At 44.0% G+C, this 25,638-nt stretch overlaps 1 protein-coding gene and 1 pseudogene across 1 annotated transcript in view; one reads left to right on the forward strand and one right to left on the reverse strand.

The window, feature by feature from the left end:
- The window catches only part of LOC126336868 (protein NDNF), a 376,430-nt gene that overhangs the window by 333,471 nt on the left and 17,321 nt on the right, over positions 1-25,638 (forward strand). The window contains exons 7-8 of the mRNA XM_050000973.1: positions 1,693-1,914; positions 16,181-16,470. Of these exons, the coding sequence (XP_049856930.1) occupies positions 1,693-1,914; positions 16,181-16,470 (512 nt within the window). The remainder of the gene's footprint in view (positions 1-1,692; positions 1,915-16,180; positions 16,471-25,638) is intronic.
- On the reverse strand, positions 17,848-17,965 carry LOC126337438 (5S ribosomal RNA; annotated as a pseudogene).

The following is a 25,638-nucleotide window of genomic DNA, read 5'->3' on the forward strand; positions in this document are numbered from 1 at the left end:
CGTATGTGCAGTTGACGGACTTTGAGCGAGGGCGTATAGTGGGCATGCGGGAGGCCGGGTAGACGTACCGCCGAATTGCTCAACACGTTGGGCGTGAGGTCTCCACAGTACATCGATGTTGTCGCCAGTGGTCGGCGGAAGTTGCACGTGCCCGTCGACCTGGGACCGGACCGCAGCGACACACGGATGCACGCCAAGACCGTAGGATCCTACGCAGTGCCGTAGGGGACCGCACCGCCACTTCCCAGCAAATTAGGGACACTGTTGCTCCTGGGGTATCGGCGAGGACCATTCGCAACCGTCTCCATGACGCTGGGCTACGGTCCCGCACACCGTTAGGCCGTCTTCCGCTCACGCCCCAACATCGTGCAGCCCGCCTCCAGTGGAGTCGCGACAGGCGTGAATGGAGGGACGAATGGAGACGTGTCGTCTTCAGCGATGAGAGTCGCTTCTGCCTAGGTGCCAATGATGGTCGTATGCGTGTTTGGCGCCGTGCAGGTGAGCGCCACAATCAGGACTGCATACGACCGAGGCACACAGGGCCAACACCCGGCATCATGGTGTGGGGAGCGATCTCCTACACTGGCCGTACACCTCTGGTGATCGTCGAGGGGACACTGAATAGTGCACGGTACATCCAAACCGTCATCGAGCCCATCGTTCTACCATTCCTAGACCGGCAAGGGAACTTGCTGTTCCAACAGGACTATGCACGTCCGCATGTATCCCGTGCCACCCAACGTGCTCTAGAAGGTGTAAGTCAACTACCCTGGCCAGCAAGATCTCCGGATCTGTACCCCATTGAGCGTGTTTGGGACTGAATGAAGCGTCGTCTCATGCGGTCTGCACGTCCAGCACGAACGCTGGTCCAACTGAGGCGCCATGTGGAAATGGCATGGCAAGCCGTTCCACAGGACTACATCCAGCATCTCTACGATCGTCTCCATGGGAGAATAGCAGCCTGCATTGCTGCGAAAGGTGGATATACACTGTACTAGTGCCGACATTGTGCATGCTCTGTTGCCTGTGTCTATGTGCCTGTGGTTCTGTCAGTGTGATCATGTGATGTATCTGACCCCAGGAATGTGTCAATAAAGTTTCCCCTTCCTGGGACAATGAATTCACGGTGTTCTTATTTGAATTTCCAGGAGTGTAGATATGACTACGTTATGTGCACGTGTTTGTGTTAGCATATGTAACGCTCTGAATAAGAGGGATGCTACGAAGCCGTATCCACATTATAGCTATAGCCCTGGCCAAGAGTACTGGCGGGTGGCTGCTAGCGCACTCGTGCCACCCTTGAGCCTAATCTTGGGTAGTGTTCTTTCTCTGTCTGTCTGTCTGTCTGTCTCTCTCTCTCTCTCTCTCTCTCTCTCTCTCTCTCTCTCTCTCTCTCCCTTTCTCTAGTTCGGGCGCCAGTTGAGCGTCAGTGGCGAGACGATATGTAGATTTTCGTGCAATCCTTATTTTCTATTCCTTATTGTGTAATTAGGTTCAGCACTTTGATTTGAAGTCAAAAAGTGTATCTTGTGGTATTACTTGATCGCGCCACCGTAACGATTTGTCTGCGTATTGTGCAAGACTTTTGAAAAAGACCGAAGTAGATTTTGTGCATAAGTGCACGCTCTCCTCCCCACTTACCCTTGTTCTGTGGCTTGTGCAAGATGAAAGTGCGATGTGGCACATTGGCAGGTGGGGCGCAACCCGGGCCCGCAGCTGGTGGCGTACGTGATGGCGTGCGGCGGCGGCTCGGTGGACGTGCGCATGCGCGTGGACGGCCAACAGGCGGGCGGGCGCACCCGCGTCGACGGCTACGCGCGCCTCGAGCTGGGCCAGCCGCGCAAGGGACAGCGCTACACGCTGCAGGTGGCCGCGCCGCACCGAGAGGAGCTGCGCCGCGTGCACGCCGTCGAGGTAGGCAACCGGCCGGACACCCGTCTGCCGCCGTCCGCTCTCCGGGGCGACTACCTGATTTCTTACTGTGCAGACTCGAGTTATAAGCAAAGCAATAGGTCTATTGAAAAATTAGTTATACCAACAAACATTCTTCTTGTTTTAGTCTGCTTTAGGCTCTGTGAAGTAATTTGGTTTTATAGTTGTTTTATGTACCGGCTGATCAAAAAGTCAGTATAAATTTGAAAACTGAACAAATCACGGAATAATGTAGATTGAGAGGTACAAATTGACACACATGCTTGGAATGACATGGTGTTTTATTAGAAGCAAAAAAGTACAAAAGTTCAAAAAATGTCCGACAGATGGCGCTTCATCTGATCAGAATAGCAATAATTAGCATAACAAAATAAGACAAAGCAAAGATGATGTTCCTTACAGGAAATGCTCAATATGTCCACCATCATTCCTCAACAATAGCTGTAGTCGAGGAATAATGTTGTGAACAGCACTGTAAAGCATGTCTGGAGTTATGGTGAGGCATTGGCGTCGGATATTGTCTTTCAGCATCCTTAGAGATGTCGGTCGATCACGATACACTTGCGACTTCAGGTAACCCCAAAGCCAGGTCTGGGACCTGGGAGGCCAAGCATGACGAAAGTGGCGGATGAGCACACGATCATCACCAAACGACGCGCGAAAGCGATTATTCACGCGTCTGATAATACAGCTTCACTAAAAGCGCCTTTTCAGGTAACGTCAATATGCTGTGACTGCTGGCGCATCTAATTCTCTCTCTCATTACAGCTCCTTTTATACACGATTATCATGCGCAGTCACTGACGTTTTGCTGTCCAGCGCCATCTGTCAGACATTTTGTGAACTTTATTTTCGTTTTTTTTTCTTCTAATAAAACACCATATCATTCCAAGCACGTGTGTCAATTTTTACCTCTCTATCTACATTATTCCGTGATTTATTAAGTTTTCACATTTATACTGACCTTTTGATCACCCGGTATATATAGTAAGGATTGTCCAGTTTTCGAAGTCTTCGCTCCGAAATGCTCACTTCAAAACTATGAAATGTATTTAAATTTTTTGTTATTTAGTAAACACAAAATGGTCCAAATGGCTCTGAGCACTATGGAACTCAACATCTGAAGTCACCAGTCCCCTATAAATTAGAACTCCTTAAACCTAACTAACCTAAGGACATCACACGTATCCATGCCCGAGACAGAAGTCCAACCTGCGACCGTAGCGGTCGCGCGGTTCCAGACTGAAGCGCCTAGAACCGCTCGGCCACACAGGGCGGGCTAGTAAACACAATTGTGGTTGTGTGCAAGTTGTTACTTTTTAATTGTGGAGACCCGTTTCGATTTGATACAAAAGATGATCATCAGATTTACATTCCTTGGTGGTAGCAAGAATCGCGGACGTGAAGCAGGCCCGTCTGTGCTGGTGTTGAGAACACTGCATTGTTTACTAAATAACTAAAATGTATTTGTCCGATGTTAGTGAAATCTTAATAGGTTATAGCTACGAACATTGGTAGTGGAAATCTCGAGTTAAAGAATTTTTCAGTCACGCAGATTAGAGTTCTTACGGTTATCCTAAAGTAACATTTTCTCAGTTCAGCAAGAACTCATAACAGAAAGTATCCGTTTGTTTTTAGATCTCTCTTGAGGTTGTAAGATGCTACAACCACAGTGACCGTATAGTGCGCTACGGATTTTATAGAGAGATATTTAAGACTCGGTACTTGCGTGCTTCGCCTCACGATAGCAGAACAAACACTGGTAGCAGTTACTTCTGTAAAATTCTGTAAAATATCTGGAGCTATGCGTACGGAACTATTTGAAGTAAAATGATGATATAAAATTAATTGTTAGTAAGGCAGGTGCCAGGTTGAGATTCATTCGGAGAGTCCTTAGAAAATGTAGTCCATCAACAAAGGAGGTGGCTTATAAAACACTCGTTCGACCTATACTCGAGTATTGCTGTTCAGTGTGCAATCCGTACGAGGTCGGGTTGACAGAGGAGATACAGAAGATCCAAAGAAGAGCGGCACGTTTCGTCACAGTGTTATTTGGAAAGCGTGATAGCGTTACGGATATGTTCAGCAAACTCGAGTGGCAGACTCTACAAGAGAGGCGCTCTGCATCGCGGTGTAGCTTGCTGTCCAGGTTTCTAGAGGGTGCGTTTCTGGGTGAGGTATCGAATATATTCCTTCCCCCTACTTATACCTCCCGAGGAGATCACGAATGTAAAATTAGAGATATTCGAGCGCGCACGGACGCTTTCCGGCAGACGTTCTCCCCGCGAACCATACGCGACTGGAGCAGGAAAGGGAGGTAATGACAGTGGCACGTAAAGTGCCCCCCGCCACACACCGTTGGGTGGCTTGTGGAGTATAAATGTAGATATAGATAAACAGAGTGCACAGCTGTGAAAACGAATGAGTTGTTGCCGCGAATCCCCGGGCTGTTGGAAAACGGTTAGCCTGATACAGCCACTCCGCCCTCTGTTACTGACACGGCCCAACATGCACAGAAGAAGTCTTACATATCACTCTGTATAAAATACGTATCACACTGTATCGCCACAGTGGTTGTACCTTCTTACAGTTACGAAAGAAACATTCAAAACAACATGCTTTCTGTTCTATGTTTGTCTTGTGCTCCCATCGTGGAAGGCGATCATACGACAATAAAAGAAAGAAAACTAGGTGGTCGCAGTGTGTTGGTCCCACAGCTTGATTCGCAACGCCTGTGGCCTTTCTTGTCTATTCTGTGCTCTGTTGCTGCGTTGAGAAACTGTTAGTCAATTCTTTGGTTCTCCGACCTATTTTTTCGTACATGGGACCAACGTTCCGTTTCTCACACGTGGGGTACTTCGGCCGTCAGTCCGAAGACCACATTGATGCAGCCCTCCAATGTAGTCTACGCATCCTGTGCGAACCTCTTCATTTCTGCACAGCCACTGTAATTTAGATCCGTATGAACACGGTTAGTGTAATGAAGCCTTGACCTTCCTCTTCCCGCACACGGATGTATGTAAACTGCACCCAGTGAAATTTGGACCGAATCATAAATCTGTGAAATTTGCACCCGGTATACCCGGGAAATACCTGCTCACTATATCACAGCCTACATGCACCCCGAGTTCTCGTTAAATCGCTCCCTATGTCCGCAGTGTTGCGCTGTGCAGCCTTGTCCGAACCACGTCGACGCCACCATGCAAATGGCCAACAACGTAAACAAAGTATGTTATTATCGGAAGAAGAGCATACGTTCTACGATATTCTCTCTTTCTTATGATACGGCACTGGTTCTAGTTTTTCTAAAGTTTATGTCCAGCTTTTCCTTCTTTTATGATGCATACTCTCTCCTAATATAAAGAACTGTCTCGCATTTTCACCTTAAAAAATTTGTTTCCTTGTTAGGTAAGTTCTGATGAACACTCTGTTCTCTTGAAGCGCGTCTTACTGAGTATATAGTTGTGGCATGTGGCATGTAAGAGGCAAAAAAGGAAAATTTCAATTATTGCGCAATTCCGCAGTAAATGCCATGGCTAATAACACATTCTGACACAAACGCCAGAACAGCGGGACACAGTGTTTATTCCTACCCGAAGATGACACTCGTGTCTAAGACCAACATTTACGTTCAAATAACGAGTCATGCCCCGGCCCGCTGTTAATGTCTTGACATGCACTTGTGTGAATTTCTGACAATTGAGGTAACTTGGTGATGGGTTTGTAACAACAGGGCGTTGCTGAAGTAATTCTTACATGTAGATAATGCACAGCATTGCAGAATGGAAAGGTAATCTGCACCAAAACGGAGGAAGAAAGGTGAAGACAGTGCTCATAGTGAAAGGAAGAAACTAGGCAGCGAAGGAAAAGGATATATTCGAAAAGACAATTTTGTGTTTCCAGCTAGAGAGGCTCCCAAGCACCAGGTAGACCTCGACTGCATTTTAACATTTATTAAAGGGACTCAAATCAATGTACATAATGTTAAAGTATTTAAATGTGTTTAATTCATTATTGAAGCGAATTTCGTATCGACAAAAATCATCGTATAAGAATCATCGTTCTGATTGTGAGGTAACAGTTAACAACTTGCATGGAATCATTTACTTACATAACAAGAAAGTGTTACTTTTCAGACACAGAACACAAGTTTTTGGTTAAAATACACTCTTTTGTGTCTTGCGATCGTGATTTTGCTCACATTGAGAAATGAAAGAGGCTAAAGGTGCGCGAAGTTCCGAAAGGTTTAGTTAGCTTTATCTCTGATTTTGCGCGCACACCACCATTCACAGTGACTATTGAGCAAGAAAGAACTGCTGAAAAAATATAAATTTTCACCAATGTGCATATTTCACTAGCACAGTGGATGAAACTGACTGCTCAACAGCTGTGAATACAGTAAGTTCAGTCAACTCTCAGTCAGCTGATGAGATAAAGGAACATTACATCGAAGAGGAAAGTGAAGCCTTCTGATGTTCAACAGGTCTGCCTGGAAGACATTACACTGCGAACCAAGGTTGTCTGAAGCAAACAGAAAGTATTTAGCTGAAATGGTTCTATTTGTAGGTTCTCCGAGAATCTTGTGAAATGAGTGAAAATGGATATGATGGCACTTGTATGGTAATTTATGTTGAGACCACTGCATACGCTACGTTTCATTTCAAACAAATTTTGCATCATTTTGTTCTTAAACATATTGACCTAAAACAAAAACACATATGAAAAGTATATAGTTCTTGTGTTTGTGTCACGGCCACCAGCTTCTTTACAGCTTTTGAATAATTGCTATACTCATTTTGTTCATTATATCTAAATCACATTTTTGGAGCCAGTATTTACTTACATGTCACAAATTTATGATGCTGATGTATCTTCCACTTCGCAATAACGACAAAGAGTATTGTTCCTGAAAGCCATGGATCAAGGCAGTCATATAGACGCAGTATTCCTCGATTTCCGAAAAAACATTTGACTCAGTAACGCCTCAATGCTTTTAATAAAAAAAAAAGTATAATCATATGGGGTATCAAGCGAAATTTGCGACTGGATTGAGTAGTTTTTGTTGTAGAGGGCGCAGCAAGTTGCCTTCCATGCAGAGTCATCGACAGATTGGAAGTAACTTCGAGTGCACTCCAGGGAAGTGTGATGGGACTCTTTTTGTTAATGTTGTACAATTGCAGATAAGATTTTAGCATCCTCACACCTTGCAAAGATGTAGAAATTTTGTATCATACATTGATAAGGTCTGAAAGTGGAGCAAAGATTGGCAACTTGCTTTATATGTTCGGAACTGTAAAATTATGCACTTCACAAAACGAAAACAAGGTACTATCTTATGACTACAATATCAACGAGTCGAATTTGAATCGGCCAACGGGTACAAATACCTAGACGTAACATTCTGTAGGGATATGAAGTAGAATGCTTACATATGATCAGCCGCAGATGAAGCTAGTCGCAGACTTCGGTTCATTGGTAGAATACTAGGAAAATTCAGTCACCCTACAAACACTCGTCCGACTCATCCCAGAATATTATATGGGACTCATACTAAATATGAATAACAGGGGATTTCAACGTATACAGAGAAAGGCAGCACTAATCGTCACAGGTATGTTGGACGCCTGGCAGTGTGTCACAGACATGCAGAAGACATTTGAAGATAGAGGCAAATTATCACGAGGAAGTCTACTTCGTAAGGTGCAAGAACCAGCTTTAAACAATGAACGCCTAGGAATATATTACAACCCTCTAAATATCAGTCCCGTAAGGATCACGAGGCAAGCACCCACTGAGGAATTAGGCCATACGTGAAGCGAACGTTAAGGAACTTTAATAACGGTAAAATATGAAGTACCGTCTGCCATACACATCTCAGTGGTTTTCACAGAACCGAAGTAGATGTATATGTAGAATTATTGACGTATACAACATTGTTTCCACGTTTGTAAGTCACATATAGCAGACGTGCACACGTAGACCTCGCAGTTGGAGAAGAAGCTGCGTACATCTCATTGTAACCTGCACAGGGTGAACCAAAACTCTACCGACAATATTTGGAAGGCTCTTCAAGGATATTTTCTGTTTTTTGGTATAGGGAACCAGTGGTCTCCTGTAGCTCATTACAGAATAATAATATAATTTGATTTATTTGTCTTGGTACCAGAATTATCTGTGTTTCTGTGAAAACACTTCCACAGCATTGAAATATCATCCGAAAGTAGCAACGTGAGGGGATCTGGTTCTTAGTGAGCGCCTATATACAGCTGCAGAACTACTGTTCTGTGGCTGCCGTCTCTGTGGGAAAAGCTGAAAAGTTATTGTGCCATTTTCCATTACATTCGGTGAACCCATGGACGAGATGGTTTTCGGCCGATTCTTCATCAGTAAACCCATTCATACTGCTTTGTATCACTGTTCACGTACAGAGAACACTACCAAAAAAAAAAAACCAAGACAGAACTGAGAAATGCTTCATGCAAGCTTGAGGAGGGAGAATGAAGTGGCCATCAATGTTGGCAACGGCAAGAATTAGTTTAGGGCAATATTACTGCACATGGGAGTGAGGCCGCTTCGGTCGGCTTGTCGTGAGTTTTTACTGTGATATTTCACAGGATACACTTATTAACTTGATAGTATACTCACATCCGTCTTGAAAACTTTGACAGTGCGGTGCATTTTCCATAGTCACCACTGTACTTGTTTAATGTAACGTCACCGAATATTTCCGATAACAGTCGTGGCAGGTCAAGCGCATCAATATCGTGCTTAGGTAGTAACGTGAGTGAATGCGACAAGTTTGCTTTCAAACAAGACACATGATACATACCGTCGATACTTTCACTGTTATGCGGATACCTCCAATGCAGTGCCGATACAAGGGGTAAGAAATCAAAAGACATGCAACTATTCTGTAACGAGCCACCTGAGACCACGCGTCTCTTACACCAAAATACTCGGAAAATATCCCAGTAAAATCTCCGAAAGGTAGCGGGTAGAGTTCGGAGAGTCCACAGCTCGTGGTCGTGCGGTAGCGTTCTCGCCTCCCACGCCCGGGTTCCCGGGTTCGATTCCCGGCGGGGTCAGGGATTTTCTCTGCCTCGTGATGACTGGGTGTTGTGTGATGTCCTTAGGTTAGTTAGGTTTAAGTAGTTCTGAGTTCTAGGGGACTGATGACCATAGATGTTAAGTCCCATAGTGCTCGGAGCCATTTGAACCATTTTTTAGAGTTCGGAGTCAACCTGTGTGCGTGCTCAAATGGTCTTTTCGTTAAAATAACAACGTATCTTGTCTATAATACCTGTACCATATGCTGATCCATGGGTCTGACCATATTTTTTTCAAATGCTTTGTCGAATAGAAGAGATACGATTTTTAAAATCCGTGTTTGTAGTCCGGTGTTAATTTACCCACTGTATTTTCTGAAGAACTGCTCGTAAGTAAAAATCAGTTACTGAGTCCTACAGAAAATATAAAAAAAATACAGTTACTTCTAATTGTGCAAATTTTAAGCACTACAGTTCTTGTTTGAGTGTCTCCAATCCTCTTCATCAGCACACCAAGTAAGTGCCTATTATTTCACACAGAACCTCCTAATTAGGTATCCTGTCTGCCCATATAATCTTGCTCTAAGACCACAAATCAAAAGCTTTTATTCTACTCTTGTTTCAACTGTTCGTTGTCAGCTTGTCCCTTCCGTGCAAGGCTATATTTCAGACAAACATCTTCGGAAAATAGTTCCAAGCACTCATATTTGCCCACGATGTTAGTAAGTTTCTCTTTTTCAGAAATGGTTTTCTTGTTGTTGCCAGTATGCAGTTAATATCCTAATTTTCCATCGTCAGTTATTTTGCTACTTACGTAACAACACCCATCTACTTTTTTTAGTGTCTCATTTCCGAATGTAAGTGGCTCCTCAAACCCTGATTTAATTTTACTATAATTAATTACCTTTGTTTTACTTCTGTTGATTTTCGTCTTATAATTCCATTTCAAGACATTATTCATTCCGTCCAGCTGCTCTTCAGAGTCCTTCACTGTCTCTGACAGAATTTCAATGTCATCTGCAAACCTCAAAGTTCTTATTTCTTCTCCTCTAACATTAATTCCCGCTGTGTCTAGGCCTTGCCCCTACTTAGCCAGCAACCAACAACACAGGCACGTGATGCAGGCAAGGACTTCGCTGGGGAAAGCTCTTCAAATGACAAACAAGGAATTACCGTACTCTGCCTGACCACTAGGTGGCAACTGAAGAGCCACCAGAGGTCACTGACCCTGTGGACCTTTTCTCCTCCTGGGCCATGTGATCAGAAGAAGTACCTGCAGTATCCTGGCAACCGGGCTGTAAGTAGCCGAGCACACAGGCAATGCTCGACCAGCTTGCACGAAATAACTTTCCTGGGATAGGTGCTAATTGCGAACGCATTCCCATAATTAGGATCTCACTCTGGAGCCTCTGCTATGACGACGCCGCTATCTACATTGACCTTCGCCTCAAGGAACTGCCAGCGATGGACCTACACCAGTTGCGATCTCTACATCAAAGATACATGACCTCCAATGACATGACCAGTAACTTGATATCGTAATATTTGTCTTTGTTTTTTATTAGTAATGTACTGGACTTAAATTTTTTCAATATCCCTTCGGAACTTCAATGTTTACTTGTCCCCTTGGGACTTTAAATTTTCCATGTCCATTCCAGGCTCCATGGCATGCGTACTGTATGAAAACTAGATTTTTGAAATTGACAATTTCAGGCCTTCCAACTTCAGATACTATTATCGTTCTTTCAGTATTTAAGAAGTGATTTGCTTTCGGTTCTTGTGTTCCAAACTAACTCCAATCGGAGAAGACTATTTATGTGTGTTACAATAAACTTCATATTCATTTTCTACCAGGATACTTCTCCTGTAGCCAACAGCCTTGCCGCACTGATAACACCGGTTCCCGTTAGATCCCCGAAGTTAAGCAATGTTGGACATGGTGGGTCGCTGTCCGAGTATGCCATGTACTGTTGACAAGTGGGGTACACTCAGCCTTTGTGAGGCCAGTGGAGGAGGCTACTTCACTGAGAAGTAGCGGCTCCAGTCACGAAAACTGATAAAGGCTGGAGAGCTATGTACAGGCCACATGACCCTCCACTTCCGTATCCAGTGACACCTATAGGCTGAGGATGACACGGCGGCTGGTTCGTACCGTTGTACCTTCCGAAACCTGTCAAGCGGAGTTAGTTATTTTTCCCGTGCCACCTGCGGCAGACATATCAGTTCCTTTTCTCAGTTTGTCCTTGGTTTGCTTGATAGCTTCCTCACAGTGCAGATTGAATAATGTTAGGGTAGGCTACAACTGTAGATCACTCTGTTTTTAACTACTACTTCCCTTTCATGTCCTTCGAACCTCATAACTGCAGTCTGGCTCCTGCATAAGTTGTAGGAAACATTCTCCTCCTTGCTACCTTCAGAATATTGAAGAGCGTAGTCTAGTAAACACCGTCAAAAGGTTTCTCTAAATATACACATGGAGTAATTGTAACGTTGCCTTTCTTCAATCCAGCTTCTAAATGTTGCCTTGTGGCTTTCGACATTTCTCGTCAATATGGACTGGTGTTTTTGGAAATAACGCTAGTCGTCAGAGGGTTACGCCAGTGCAATTTACATATCGTAGTGACGCAGTGGTTAGCTCAATGGGCTCGTCAATCCAGAGTTGAGTTTACAATTTACTCCTTCTCCTCATCCTCCTCCTCCTTCTTCAATTTCTTCTTCTTCTTCTTCTTACTCTTCTACGGCAGGTGCCGCTTCTCCGCCACCAGTAGCCCTCTTCTTCTATCTTGACTTTCCTCATGTTCACTTTCCTTGCTTGCATTTCCTCCTCCACATCATTTTGACAGTAGCGTCGTGGAGAACACCTTTCCTCCGCTGTATCGTAGTATCCTATTTAGTATCCTATCTTCTTTTATCCTATTCACATGAACAAACTACATCAGTTTTTTTGGACGAAGTCATAACAGAAATCCCTATTCATATTCATCCTTTGTCGGATTACATCATTTCTTATCCTACCCATCCTAGTACAGCCTGAGCTTCGTCTTACGTAATCCATTCCAGTGCCAAGCAGTTTATTCTTACCTCTTCTGCTAACGTCTCAGTCTTCTGATCCACACTAAATTACACGCTGGACTGTAGTCTTATATATTCCTTTCTTCGTAGTTCTTCTTTTCCTTTTATTCCAGAGAGTTCATTGCCCTTGTTACAGCTCATCCTTTATTAATCCTACTAGTGATTTCGTCATTGCTTCTGCCCTGTTTATCAAATAATACCGCAATATGTTTTGCCTTTTCCACACCTACAATTACATCTTCATCTATCTCCAAACTATTTGCTTTTTCCGTTCCAACAGTCAGGTACTCACACTTCTTCATGTTCACATGTTCATCTTCTGCCAGACTTACTGTATTCCTCCTTAAGTTTTCTTGTCATACAGCTCAGATGATCATCTTCTGCTAGTACAATCTGGTCATCAGCAAAAACATGAGTTAAATGTCCTGCTGTCCTCTGCTGCCACTCCTATAACGTAGCATTTTCTATGCCTAGTCTGCAGTATTACTCCTAGATACAGCTTAAAAAAGATCGGTGACAGCCCACATCACACTCGCAGATCCTTATTTATCTCGAATTCTTGTGTCCAGCTATTCGCAATACTTGTTCTCGCTGCGTTATTTTCTTTCAATTTCATAACAGCCTTTAGCAATATTCTAACTAGCTCTGTCTCCTTCAACTTTTCCCGCAGTTTTTTGGTGGGTACATTATTGTATGCTTTTCTCTAGGTCAATCAATGCAACGTGCGTCCCCAGTCGAACTTTTGCACGTTCTTCACATATTAGCTTCATTGTGAATATGTTGTCCAATACCGATCTTCCAGCGAGGAATCCTCTAACTCTTCTTGCTGCTTGTGACTTGCCTCTTTCTCTACCAGATCTTTCCCTACCTTTCTTTGAAAGAAAGGGATCACTGCCAATCCCCTATAATTATTTGGATCACGTGACCCTTTCCTATCCACCGGTCTTATGTAAGGTATTTTTCATTCCGTTGGAACATCTTCTCTATTTAATATTCTTTTATACAGACTCTTTAGCATCACCAACAATTTTGCTGGACCACTCTGGATTTCTTGATTAATATTATGGCTCCTTCTTCACCTTATAGCTCCGCAGGCCCGTTAAAGAACTTTTATATCCAAACGCCATAATTCCACCTGTTGCATCCTCACCTCGCATTTATGTGAAAATTCAGGCCCATTTTTCCTGGAATAAATCCTTAAAATACTTTGTCCATTGACTACGACTAGTATTATTATGATGTAACTTCTCATTAGTTGACGCTCACATTGACCTGTTTTTTTCCATGGCTCAGCACTACGAGACCCATCCCTGTCAAATAGGCTTCATTTTCCGTAAAATTATCTCTGCTGTTTCTGTACCCTACCAAACTGGTTTCTTCTTATTCCCATATTCTCCAAGTGCTTCTTTCGCTGCTTCATCTATGGCCTTCTTTATGCAGAGTGCAAAAATGTAACAAGACACAGAAAACTCTCCGCTGAACAATTTAAGTTAGGGAAGCTGTGGTCTGAGAAGCCAGCTTAAGAAGATATGGAAGTAAACTTGTCTACCGCTTTGTCTAGCATTACGGTGCTGTTTATTTATATGCACATTCCGTATTTTCTGCAAGGAAACAAGAAGAACGAGCCAGATTACCAGGAAGACATATGCAGGTTTTGTTTACTTTACTTGACTGTACGGTAGCTCTGTTGTATCGTATTTACATTGTCCCGTGACAGAACGTGCTATGAATCAACGACAGACCAGTTCATTACTCAATGCTACTCAGAGACGTACAGTACAATACGATGAAGCAGTACCGGTACAGAATTTCCTGGTCGCTGTATTGGAAGGGGAGGTCCTATTCCATGGCCTGCGAGGTCACCTGACCTAAATCCCCAATATTTATTTCCTATGATGATATCTAAAGTCTCCTGTGTATGAGACCTCAATGGATATGGAGATGGAATTGGTTGCCACAATTGTAGATGCCTGTGATGTGATTCGAAAGACGCCAGGAATATTTTTCAAGATGCGTCAGAAACTTGTTCGCCGATGTCATGCTTGCTTAGAGGCTGATGGCCGTCAGTTTCAGCACAGTTTGAAAGATACAGTGACAATGGTACGTTCGTTGTATCATTGATGGTATTTGCAGTTAACTGTAACTAATGTAATAGAAAAGTAGACAGATTCCCCACCTCAAATTGTTCACTGGAGCATCCTCTACGTCCTGTTAAATACTTGTACGCTCTTACGGAAAAACCCTGTATGCTCATATTCGCCTTCTACTGTTCTCTCTGCAGTCTCTAACTTGTTTGCCAGTCGCTGTTAATTTAAATGTTTATCTTCCGTTGATCTGTCCAAGTTATGCTTACGATCTCAGGCTGGTCTGCATACTGCGACCTCTTCTGTTCGCCACTACTCCTAAAAGTATAGGGGATATAAATTTTGCTCCTCACCAGATGATGGTCACTTCCAGAATGTACCCTCCTTTTAACTCTGACATCCTCAATTTTTAAATTGCTCGTTTGCCTCAAAATTACACTACTGGCCATTAAAATTGCTACACAACGAAGATGACGCACTACAGACGCGAAATTTAACCGACAAGAAGAATATGCTGTGATATGCAAATGATTAGCTTTTCAGAGAATTCACACAAGGTTGTCGCCGGTGGCGACACCTACAACGTGCTAACATGAGGAAGGTTTCCAACCGATTTCTCATACACAAACAGCGGTTGACGGGCGTTGCCTGGTGAAACGTTGTGATGCATCGTGGAAGGAGGAGAAATGCGTACCATCACGTTTCCGACTTTGATAAAGCTCGGATTGTAGTCTATCGCGATTGCGGTTTATCGTATCGCGACACTGCTGCTCGCGTTGGTCGAGATCCAATGACTGTTAGCAGAATACGGAATCGGTGGGTTCAGGAGGGTAGACGGAACGCCGTGCTGGATCCCAATGGCCTCGTGTCACTAACAGTCGAGATGACAGGCATCTTATTCGCATGGCTGTAACGGATCGTGCAGCCACATCTCGATCCCTGAGTCCACAGATGGGGACGTTTGCAAGATAACAACCATCTGCACGAACAGTTCGACGACATTTTCAGCGGCATGGACTATCAGCTCGGAGACCATGGCTGCTGTTAGCCTTGACGCTGCATCACAGACAGGAGCGCCTGCGATGGTGTACTAACGACGAACCTGAGTGCACGAATGGCCTTTTTATCGGATGAATCCGGGTTCTGTTTACAGCATTACGATGGTCGCATCCATGTTCGGCGACATCGCGGTGCACGCACATTGGAAGCGTGTATTCGTCATCGTCATACTGGCGTATCACCCGGCGTGATGGTATGGAGTGCCCTTGGTTACACGTCTCGGTCACCTTTTGTTCGCATTGACGGCAATTTGAACAGTGGACGCTACATTTCAGATTTGTAATGACCCGTGATTCTACTCTTCTTTCGATCCCTGCGAAACCCTACATTTCAGCAGGATAATGCACGACCACATGTTGCAGGTCTTGTACGGGCCTTTCTGGATACAGAAAATGTTCGACTGCTGCACTGGCCAGCACATTCTCCAGATCTCTCACCAACTGAAGACGTCTGGTTAATGGTGGCCGAGCAACTGGCTCGTCACAATATGCCAGTCACTACTCTTGATGAACTGTGTTATCGTGTTGAAGCTGCATGGTCAGCTGTACCTGAACATGCCATCCAAGCTCTGTTTGACTCAATCCCCAGGCGTGTCAAGGCCGTTATTACGGCCAGAGGTGGTTGTTCTGGGTACTGAGTTCTCAGGATCTATGCACCCAAACTGCGTGAAAATGTAATCACATGCCAGTTCTAGTATAATACATTTGTCCAATGAATACCCGTTTATCATCTGCATTTCTTGTTGGTGTAGCAATTGTAATGGCCAGTAGTGTAGATAAACGGTAATGAATGCAACCCTCTTGTTTGTCTCCATGATTTCCCTAAATTACTTAAGGTAAATGCAAACATGGTTCCTTTGAAAAGCACGTCGGTTAATCCGAGATTGGGATCTGTCGCTAATGACCTTGTCATCGATAGGACGTTAACTTCAATCTTCCTTCATCCCGGAGCGATATTTTAAGCGCAGGCGTAAACGACTGGCCGCAGGTGCTGGCGACGACGCGGCCGGAGCGGTTCCCGCTGGTGGAGCTGCCGCCGCGGCCGCAGCTGCACGAGTACGAGTCGCTGCGGCGCTGCCGCTCGGTCACCGTGGGCTGGCTGCCGTCGCCCAGCGCCGCCTCCAGCGCCCAGCCGCTGCGCTACTGCCTCAGCGTGCGCGAGCGCGCGCACGCCGACGACGAGCTGGCGCCGCGCCCCAACCAGTGCGCTCTGCGCCGCGCGCCCGCCACGCAGCCCCTCTCCAGCACCTGCCGCGAGGGGGAGACCGCCGCCAACAGGTAGGCCACACGCCTCCCTCCGTGCCTCTAATCGGAAACCGCTGGACGTATTCGCTACTCTCCTCGTCGTACTACCACACAAGGAACCACCGAACCACAGAATTTTTGCGACAGCAAAATCTGCACAGTAGAGTCCCAGACGGTTCAGTTTCTACTTGAACGACGATAACAAAACCAGCGGCTGTATTCGAGTCTAACATCGTTCATTTTTCTTAACACTTGCTAACAGTTTCGACACCACATGTCGTCATCTTCAGGCGCCTGCATATGGAAACATGCACAACATGATAGAACAGTATGAGAGCAAAGACAACATAAATCATAGTTCATGACTCACCATAAAATTACATAACAAGACCCTCCAGGTTTGCTGAGAGCGCTAATGCGCTGCTTTCTGGACTCAGGTAAGCGCACGGCAACGGATCAAATCCGCTCGGCAGATTAACGACGAGGGCCGGTGTGCCAGCCAGCCTGGATGTGGTTTTTAGGCGGTTTTCCATATCCCACTAAGTGAATACCGGACTGGTCCCCACGTTATACCTCAGTTATACGACTCACAGACATTTGAAAACGTTTAGAAAAAAAATATGGTTCAAATGGCTCTGAGCACTATGGGACTTAACATCTGAGGTCACCAGTCTCCTAGAACTTAGAACTACTTAAACCTAACTAACCTAAGGACATTACACACATCCATGCCCGAGGCAGGATTCGAACCTGCGACCATAGCAGTCGCGCGGTTCGAAACTGAAGCGCCTAGAACCGCTTGGCTAAAAAGGGCGGCCAAAACGTTTACACTATTTCATGGCTTACACTAGACGCAGGCAGCTGGGGTACATTAATTTCCGTCCTTGGGGGTGCGATGTTGCGACAGGAAGGGTATCCAACTACCCTGTGACACTAATATTGCCAAATCCATAGTAACAAGGCCGACCCCGCTTTGAAATGGGACAAAGGCCTTAAAAATGATGATGATGAAAAAATTACATAGTAAAAATATGGTAGTGTTATCCGTACAAAACAAAATTAGCATCTAACTTTCACCGCAATTTTTTTCACCAATGACGTAATGGACTTGAGGGGAACCCACACGTACAAGCAGTTACACCAGCAAAGCGATCGCCGTCACTTATATCCCTAACAGCCACCGTCAATACGCACCCACAGGGTTAAAAGCACTCAATCTTCATGCCACAAGTGGCCCATCGGGAAAATCCGACCACCGCGTCATCCTCAGTTGAGGATGCTGATAGGAGGGGCGCGTGGTCAGCACACCGCTCCCCCGGTCGTTATGATGGTGTTTTTTGACCGGAGCCGCTACCATTCGGCCCAGCAGCTCCTCAGTTAGCATTACGAGGCTGAGTGTACGCCGAGAAATGGAAACAGCGCATGGCAGCTCGAATGGTCACCCATCCAAGTGCCGGCCACGGCCGACAGCGCTTAACTTCGGTGATCTGGCGGGAACCGGTGTTTCAACTGCGGCAAGGCCATTGCCCCCACAGTTAAAAGCAGCATACATGTTGTCACGTCCCAGATAGAAACTACCAAATGGAAAGTTGGAATTAATTACTACGTAGAAGATTTAGCCTGAAAATAAGGTGGAACATATAACTTAGAACGAACACTCAAGATCACAACTTACCCATTCAGCTTAGGTAAAAGCCATCTTCAGAATTTTTGGCCACATATATCTGATGCTGGCGGCTCCTCGGCTGTCTCGTGATACCACGACCTTGATTAGACATTCTAACTTAAATACAGCATCAGGTCTCTGTTCTCCGTAGACTATCTTGTCTAAATTTATCGAGGTGAAACATAACATAGCGCAGTCACTCGCGTCCAGGTCCGTAGTCAAAGTTCATCTCCTGTAAACACTATCACAGTAACAGCGTCCCGACCGAGAGGAGACCTGCTCCGTATGCCAGGAGGCCCACCAGATGGCTCCTCCTTCCAAGCCGCGATGACGCGACTTAATCACCTGGCTGGCTCCGTCGACTCCAGCGATATGACTGCTGCATCTCTTGTGGCGCTCCCACTGTGAGCTCTTTGCAGTATACTGCTTGGAGCAATGGCACACAGTGCTCGAGAAGGCGGTGGCCGGGTCTTAAGTATGACAACCGCGCTGCATGAACACACGGCACAACACATATGTCTACTAACTGTTGCCGAGGAACATCTCATGTGGCGACCCCGCAATTTACACATAGCAATAGGCTATAAAGGATAACCTAGAAAAAGTCAATCAGTGAAACCAGTAGCCACATATATGAAGCTACACATATCTCATCATGATCTTTAAAGGCCCATATGAGAACCCAGCAGAATAAAACCAAGTACATGCACGTGTTAACACACAAGAACAGGGCAAAGAACGCCGAAGCTTTCATAATAATGGGAACCCAGTTAATAACTTCCGCAAACGTAACAAACATCGAGCGCATTGATATACGTCCCAGTCGAAATGCATAGTTCATATCTTGTATCTCCGTACACCTAAACTGCACTATGGTAGTGGCACACCTGTACGTCAACAAGGTGCTTCATGCCACTCTCAGTTACTAATGAAGCAAAAACAATCACACATTCAAAACAAAAATAAAAATGCCAGTTGAAGACAATCATTGTACCGCGGCAAAGTCACAACCGAACACAGCACAAACAAACATGAAGTAACGAAAGGGCAAAACAACGACGTGTTCACAGCCCTTAAAAACCGGAAGCATTCGTTAAGTATCCAGACCAACCAGTCCACACAACCATCCCAATACTACACACTGGAAAATTTGCAAGTAACACCCCCACCAACCATACCACAACTGACTTCAGTAGGCACTTGGAACTAACCATAAACACAGCAAATATGTTGGCCACTAAAATGAGCCTAATTAGACAGGCACCACAGAAACTATAAAAAAACATTAAAAAGCTCTAAAACTAAATACAAATTCACACTGGGAACGCCAAGTCAGGAAATATATACAAGTACTAGAAACACAGAACGGCGAAACATTTGAATACCTGCACAGTAACGAGTGGCACACAAACAGTCACCCAAAGCAATAACACAACCGTACATGTGGAAGATAATAGTGACACCACCTAGGCTGGCCGGTGTGACGGACGGTTCTAGGCGCTACAGTCTGGAACAGTGCGACCGCTACGGTCGCAGGTTCGAATCCTGCCTCTGGCATGGATGTGTGTGGTGTCCATAGGTTACTTAGGTTTAAGTAGTTCTAAGTTCTAGGGGACTGATGACCTCAGCAGTTAAGTCCCATAGTGCTCAGAGCCATTTGAACACCACATAGTAAGATAAACTACTCACAATACTTCGTAACAGACAAACAGTACTACTATCAGCCTAGAAGCGTTTGAAAATAAGAGGCCAGCAACATGGACCATGAGCAGTTCAATGCAACAGAACAGGAGGCCGTATGTGCCACACCCACGTCATCTAAGACTCAGGAAACACCAAGCTGCCACAAGAAAAAACATAGTAGTCACCGCTATTGGGACAACTGTAAAACCCACTAGAAGTGACAGCCATAATTAGTGCTAAACAGTGCTAGGCAGCACTATTTTTAACTGTATTCCCCAAGATAACAAAAATGTTCAAATATGTGTGAATTCCTAAGGGATCAAACTGCTGAGGTCATCGGTCCCTAAACTTACACACTACTTAAACTAACTTATGCTAAGAACAACACTCACACCTATGCCCCCGAGAAGACTCGAACCCCTGGCGGGAGGAGCCGTGCAGTCCGTGCATGACTCATCAAACTGCGCGGTCACTCCACGCGGCCCCATGATAACCACTTTCGTACAAGCCACTGTTAAAGGTTAATAAAACACAAAATTCTACGCAACCTCTACAACTCCACCACTCCTACAGAAGCGATATATGCGATCACCTACCAAGTGCAAGGAGCCTGAGGATGACACCATGTGGTGTCGAAACTGGTGGCATGCTTTAAAGAGCATAAACGACGTTAGTTTCAAATACAGCCACTGGTTTTAATATCATATTCAACTACTAAGTGTCTGGCTGCTGTCCCACTTTCCTGGTGGATTACCAGAGACTGTTCAGTTTTTTGTCTTCTCTGAGCGTGGCTCGTACTTAAGGCACAGAGGCAGAGCAGCCCCGAAAGATATGCAGTAATATTTTCCAGTAGAGTATGACAGAATCTTAATTATAGGGAAATAGTAAAAAATGTTCGAAATTCTGAGAAAAGTGGGAGCAAACTGAATGGAAAGACAGGTATACACAGTATGTACAAGAACCAAGAAGGAACTACGAGAATGGAAGACAAAGCAAAAATTATCGGATTAAAATGGGTATTAGATGTGGGTGCAGTCATTCGCCTGTACTCTTCAACCTGAACAAGGTGAATCACCTAAAACTTATACCCAAGATATTTCAGAAACGGAAAGTGCTACTGATGTGCACTTTCGGCAAAATGGATTGGTAGGCAGGGGCATAAATTGGCAGTCAATAAACACATTGTAATAATACTTTGACTTTTTTTCAATGGAACAATGTCTGTTGACATTAACAAACTAAAAGGAGGATAAATTAAAATTTCAGTGGTGTTTGTTGCAGGATTTTAGTGCGAGTCGTTAACGAGATATCGTATTTTGAAAAGTTCCCACACCGAAACTTGCACAATACCTGTGGTAGCACACACTTAAGGACAACATAAGTGCGTACACTAGTTATGTGGATTTTGACCTGTAACGAGACAACTGACCATCATAGATTGTGTTCAAAATTATCAGCGCCAAAGGCTATACACGCTTCCAGTGTGGTATGGAACGACTGCTACACCTGTGCTAGCATTTCAGCGGAGATGTCCGTGCTGCAGTAATACGTCGTTGCAAATCGTCGGGTGTAGTTGGTATATCCTTGTATACAGTATCCCTCAGCTTTTCCAACAGAAAGAAAAGTCCACAGGGAACGGACCGGCCAAGGTACAGGTCCTCTGCATGCAATCCAAGGATTTGGGAACAGTTCGTGAGGACATGTTGTAGTATTTTGTGCACTGTGGGCTGGACAGCTATCATGTTGGTACTACAAGTTCTTCCTAATCCGCAGACTAATCTCTTTTACCATCTCTGTAAATTGGTATCTTAGGATGCTGCAATACCTATGCGCGTTCAGTGTTACGTCTGTGAAAAACGGATCGGTGAGCTGGTGGTTCACAACCGCACACCACACGTTCACACTCCATGGACGCTGACGTTCCACCTGACGAGGCTCTTGGGGATTATTAACAGACCAACAGTGCATGTTTCGGCGGTTTATTGGCCATGATCGGTAAATGTGGCTTCAACACTAAACTAGCTATATTATACATTTGGAGTACCTTGTCTTAATGTCTATGTACAGAAGTTAACATGATGCTTATAATCATCTTCTTGCAACTGTTGATGGAGAGAGATGCGATAACGATAGAACCCATGTCGATGGAGAATGTGTAACACACTTGCATGAATCATGCCGCTTCCTCGTGCGCTTGTGCGATAGCTAGCGGATCAAGAGCATTAATTTCCGCCTCTTCTGTCGTCATATGTTTCCTTCTGTTAAGTTGTCTAGATGTTGCACCACAGCTTTCACGTAACTGGCTGAAGAGAATGCTAAATAATTGCCGAAAACGTTGACGTCTATTTTGCCGCATTCTCCTTATAAGAATTAATTGTTTTCTTCCTGCACTCTCCAAATCGTGTCGGCTTTATCTGCACTGGTAAATCTCATCGTCCGCTCACGATACACTGCTTAGACTGTCACACACAAACAGGCTAGCAAGTCGCGATGCACTCGAGGAACACACAAGCACACTGTAAGCAAACATAACAACATCGTACCTAGAAACTATGCAGGTCGAATAGCACAAACAGGTGTCGGTGTGTTAACTTTTCAAAATAAGATAATTCGTAACCGATTCGCACTAGAATCCTGCAACAAACACCGCAACCTTTCTAACTCACTCTACTTTTAGTTTGTTAATGTTCAATTTAAAAACATGCATGTTTGCACAAAAAATACACTTTCTAAGTCTTATTATAATCTCTTGATTGGCTAACAACACGAGCTCCTGACTACCAATCCATTCTGTGAAAACGGCGCAACAATATCACTTCCCATTTCCGCAATATTTGTGGCTCAAGTTTCACGTGATTCACGCTGTCTATCAAAGAAGGGGTGAAGAAAATAAAACAGATTCAGCAGTGGACTTACAACTCATGGTGGAAGGATATCAAAGATAAGATTCACCAACGAGATTTCCATCCTCGGTGGTAGTGTATACGATTTACAGGACCTGTTGAACAGAATGAATAGTCTAATGTGGGAATATGCACTGAAAGTAAACAACGAAGTTAATGAATTCTGCAACCTTGTAAGCAAAATAAAACATGATGGACGTAGCAAACAGTAGACTAGTACAGACAAAGAGTACATTCCTTTCCAAAACAAGTCGACTAGTATAAAACATAGGACTTAATTTGGGAAAGACATTTTCGAGAATGTACGTTTGGAGCGTACCATTGTATGGTGTGGTAAAACCGGAAAAATAGGGAATCGAAACGTTTGTGATGTGGTTGTGTACAAGGATCTTGCAAATTGGGTGGACTGATACTGTAAGGAATGAGGAGGTTCTTCATATAAGTGACAAAGAAAGGATACGAAAAACACAGACAAGAAAGGATAGGATGATGGGACATACGTTAATACATCAGGGAATAACCTCCAGGGTAGCTACTAGAGGGAGCTGTAGAGGATAAAAATTATAAAGGAAGACAGAGATTGGAATACATCCCACAAATTATCGAGGACTGGCATGAAAAGGTTGGCACAAGAAAAGAATTCGTGGTAGGCTATATCAAACCAGTTAGAGGACTGCAGACTTAATGGAAGAAGTAAATAAAAAATAAATAAATAAAGGAAGCATTTCGAATATTTTTCATACAGATTTAAGTGATGACAGACAACATTTTTAGCACTGTTGATATCGACTGATGTTTTCTTAAGGCTGCGCCCTGGAATGTCTCTTAGCTTCAAGTAATAGAGATGTAGGGGCTTAGCTACTATAGAGTACAACACTTATAGGCATTTATAAAGTTCAAGTAGCTAAGTGTAGGGGAGCCGTACCAACCTGCACTGGTCTTCAAGTTCCGTTGCTTACAATGAGGGGGTGGGAATCAACAGAGTCTAGGCCCCCACTCTCGAATCCCTGTCTCTGTCTCTCTCTCTTACACGTTTATGCGTCTTAAATCGCCGTTCAGTATTTATGTTTTAATAATATAAAAGACACTTCTGCTGTTTCTGGCACTGGTAATTCTATCTACCATTGCAAACGCATGCTAATTTTGATAATTTCCAGCTAAATTACACTGGAATACAGTAAAGTAAGAGTTACCACTCACTTGGAGTTTCGTGAACAATTAGATGGAATAAGGGTGAGTACATGTATTGTTACTTCCAGTTGCCAGCAAATTACAACGTTTTGATGACTTTGGCAAAGTGTGCATCGCAGCTGCCAAAATTCGCATTTTGAGATGTTATTGCAGCGAACAGACAAATTAGTTTGGAAACAACACATTCGAGAGTTTGACCACATTAGTTACAGATTCGCAGCCTTCTCCAGCATTAAACCACAAACCATGATCAAACTTGTCTTATATAGGGCAGTCTGAAACAGTCTGAAAAGCTTATAAGGGTGTTGTAGGTTAGGTTGTGCTGAGAAATAATAGTTAAAAATAAAATTCGAAATGTTGTGTAGTTTCGAGTTAATTAGCATGGAAGTTAGTCAATCAGGGCAATGTGCATGCAAATTCAAGTGGTCTGATAGATATAATTATTTAGTGTCAGTTGCTCCCATAGCATAGATGATAGCACACGAGACTGCTCAACTTTTGTATTAGGTTTGGTCCTTATCACCGCCCCACATCCAGTTTTTGTAACGTTTGTGAGGTACGAAAATAGAGAAAAGCTTTTGATATTCGATGGTCAAACCGTACGCAAGTTGGAGTGAACAAAATCTCGACTCAACATTTACTGTGGCCTAATGGGCAATGGTACTTTACCAAGCAGGATCTGCAACGGCGTTGTCTCAGTGCTGGATCTCAAACGCTATATCCCTACTCTGGCCTTGACTCAATTCACTCAGTTTCAACTTTCCTACGTTCCGTTGTTGTTGTTGTCTTCAGTCCTGAGACTGGTTTGATGCAGCTCTCCATGCTACTCTATCCTGTGCAAGCTGCTTCATCTCCCAGTACCTACTGCAACCTACATCCTTCTGAATCTGCTTAGTGTATTCATCTCTTGGTCTCCCTCTACGATTTTTACCCTCCACGCTGCCCTCCTATGCTAAATTTGTCATCCCTTGATGCCTCAAATCATATCCTACCAACCGATCCCTTCTTCTAGTCAAGTTGTGCCACAAACTTCTCTTCTCCCCAATCCTATTCAATATCTCCTCATTAGTTACGTGATTTACCCATCTAATCTTCAGTATTCTTCTGTAGCACCAAATTTCGAAAGCTTCTATTCTCTTCTTGTCCAAACTAGTTATCGTCCATGTTTCACTTCCATACATGGCTACACTCCATACAAATACTTTCAGAAACGACTTCCTGATACATAAATCTATATTCGATAATAACAAATTTCTCTTCTTCAGAAACGCTTTCCTTGCCATTGCCAGTCTACATTTTATATCCTCTCTACTTCGACCATCATCAGTTATTTTACTTCCTAAATAGCAAAACTCCTTTACTACTTTAAGTGTCTCATTTCCTGATCTAATTCCCTCAGCATCACCCGATTTCATTTGACTACATTCCATTATCCTCGTTTTGCTTTTGTTGATGTTCATCTTATATCCTCTTTTCAAGACACTGTCCATTCCGTTCAACTGCTCTTCCAAGTCCTTTGCCGTCTCTGACAGAATTACAATGTCATCGGCGAACCTCAAAGTTTTTACTTCTTCTCCATGAATTTTAATACCTACTCCAAATTTTTCTTTTGTTTCCTTTACTGCTTGTTCAATATACAGATTGAATAACATCGGGGAGAGGCTACAACCCTGTCTCACTCCTTTCCCAACCACTGCTTCCCTTTCATGCCCCTCGACTCTAATAACTGCCATCTGGTTTCTGTACAAATTGTAAATA

This window comes from Schistocerca gregaria, chromosome 2, assembly GCF_023897955.1.
Source record: "Schistocerca gregaria isolate iqSchGreg1 chromosome 2, iqSchGreg1.2, whole genome shotgun sequence".
NCBI lineage: Eukaryota > Metazoa > Arthropoda > Insecta > Orthoptera > Acrididae > Schistocerca > Schistocerca gregaria.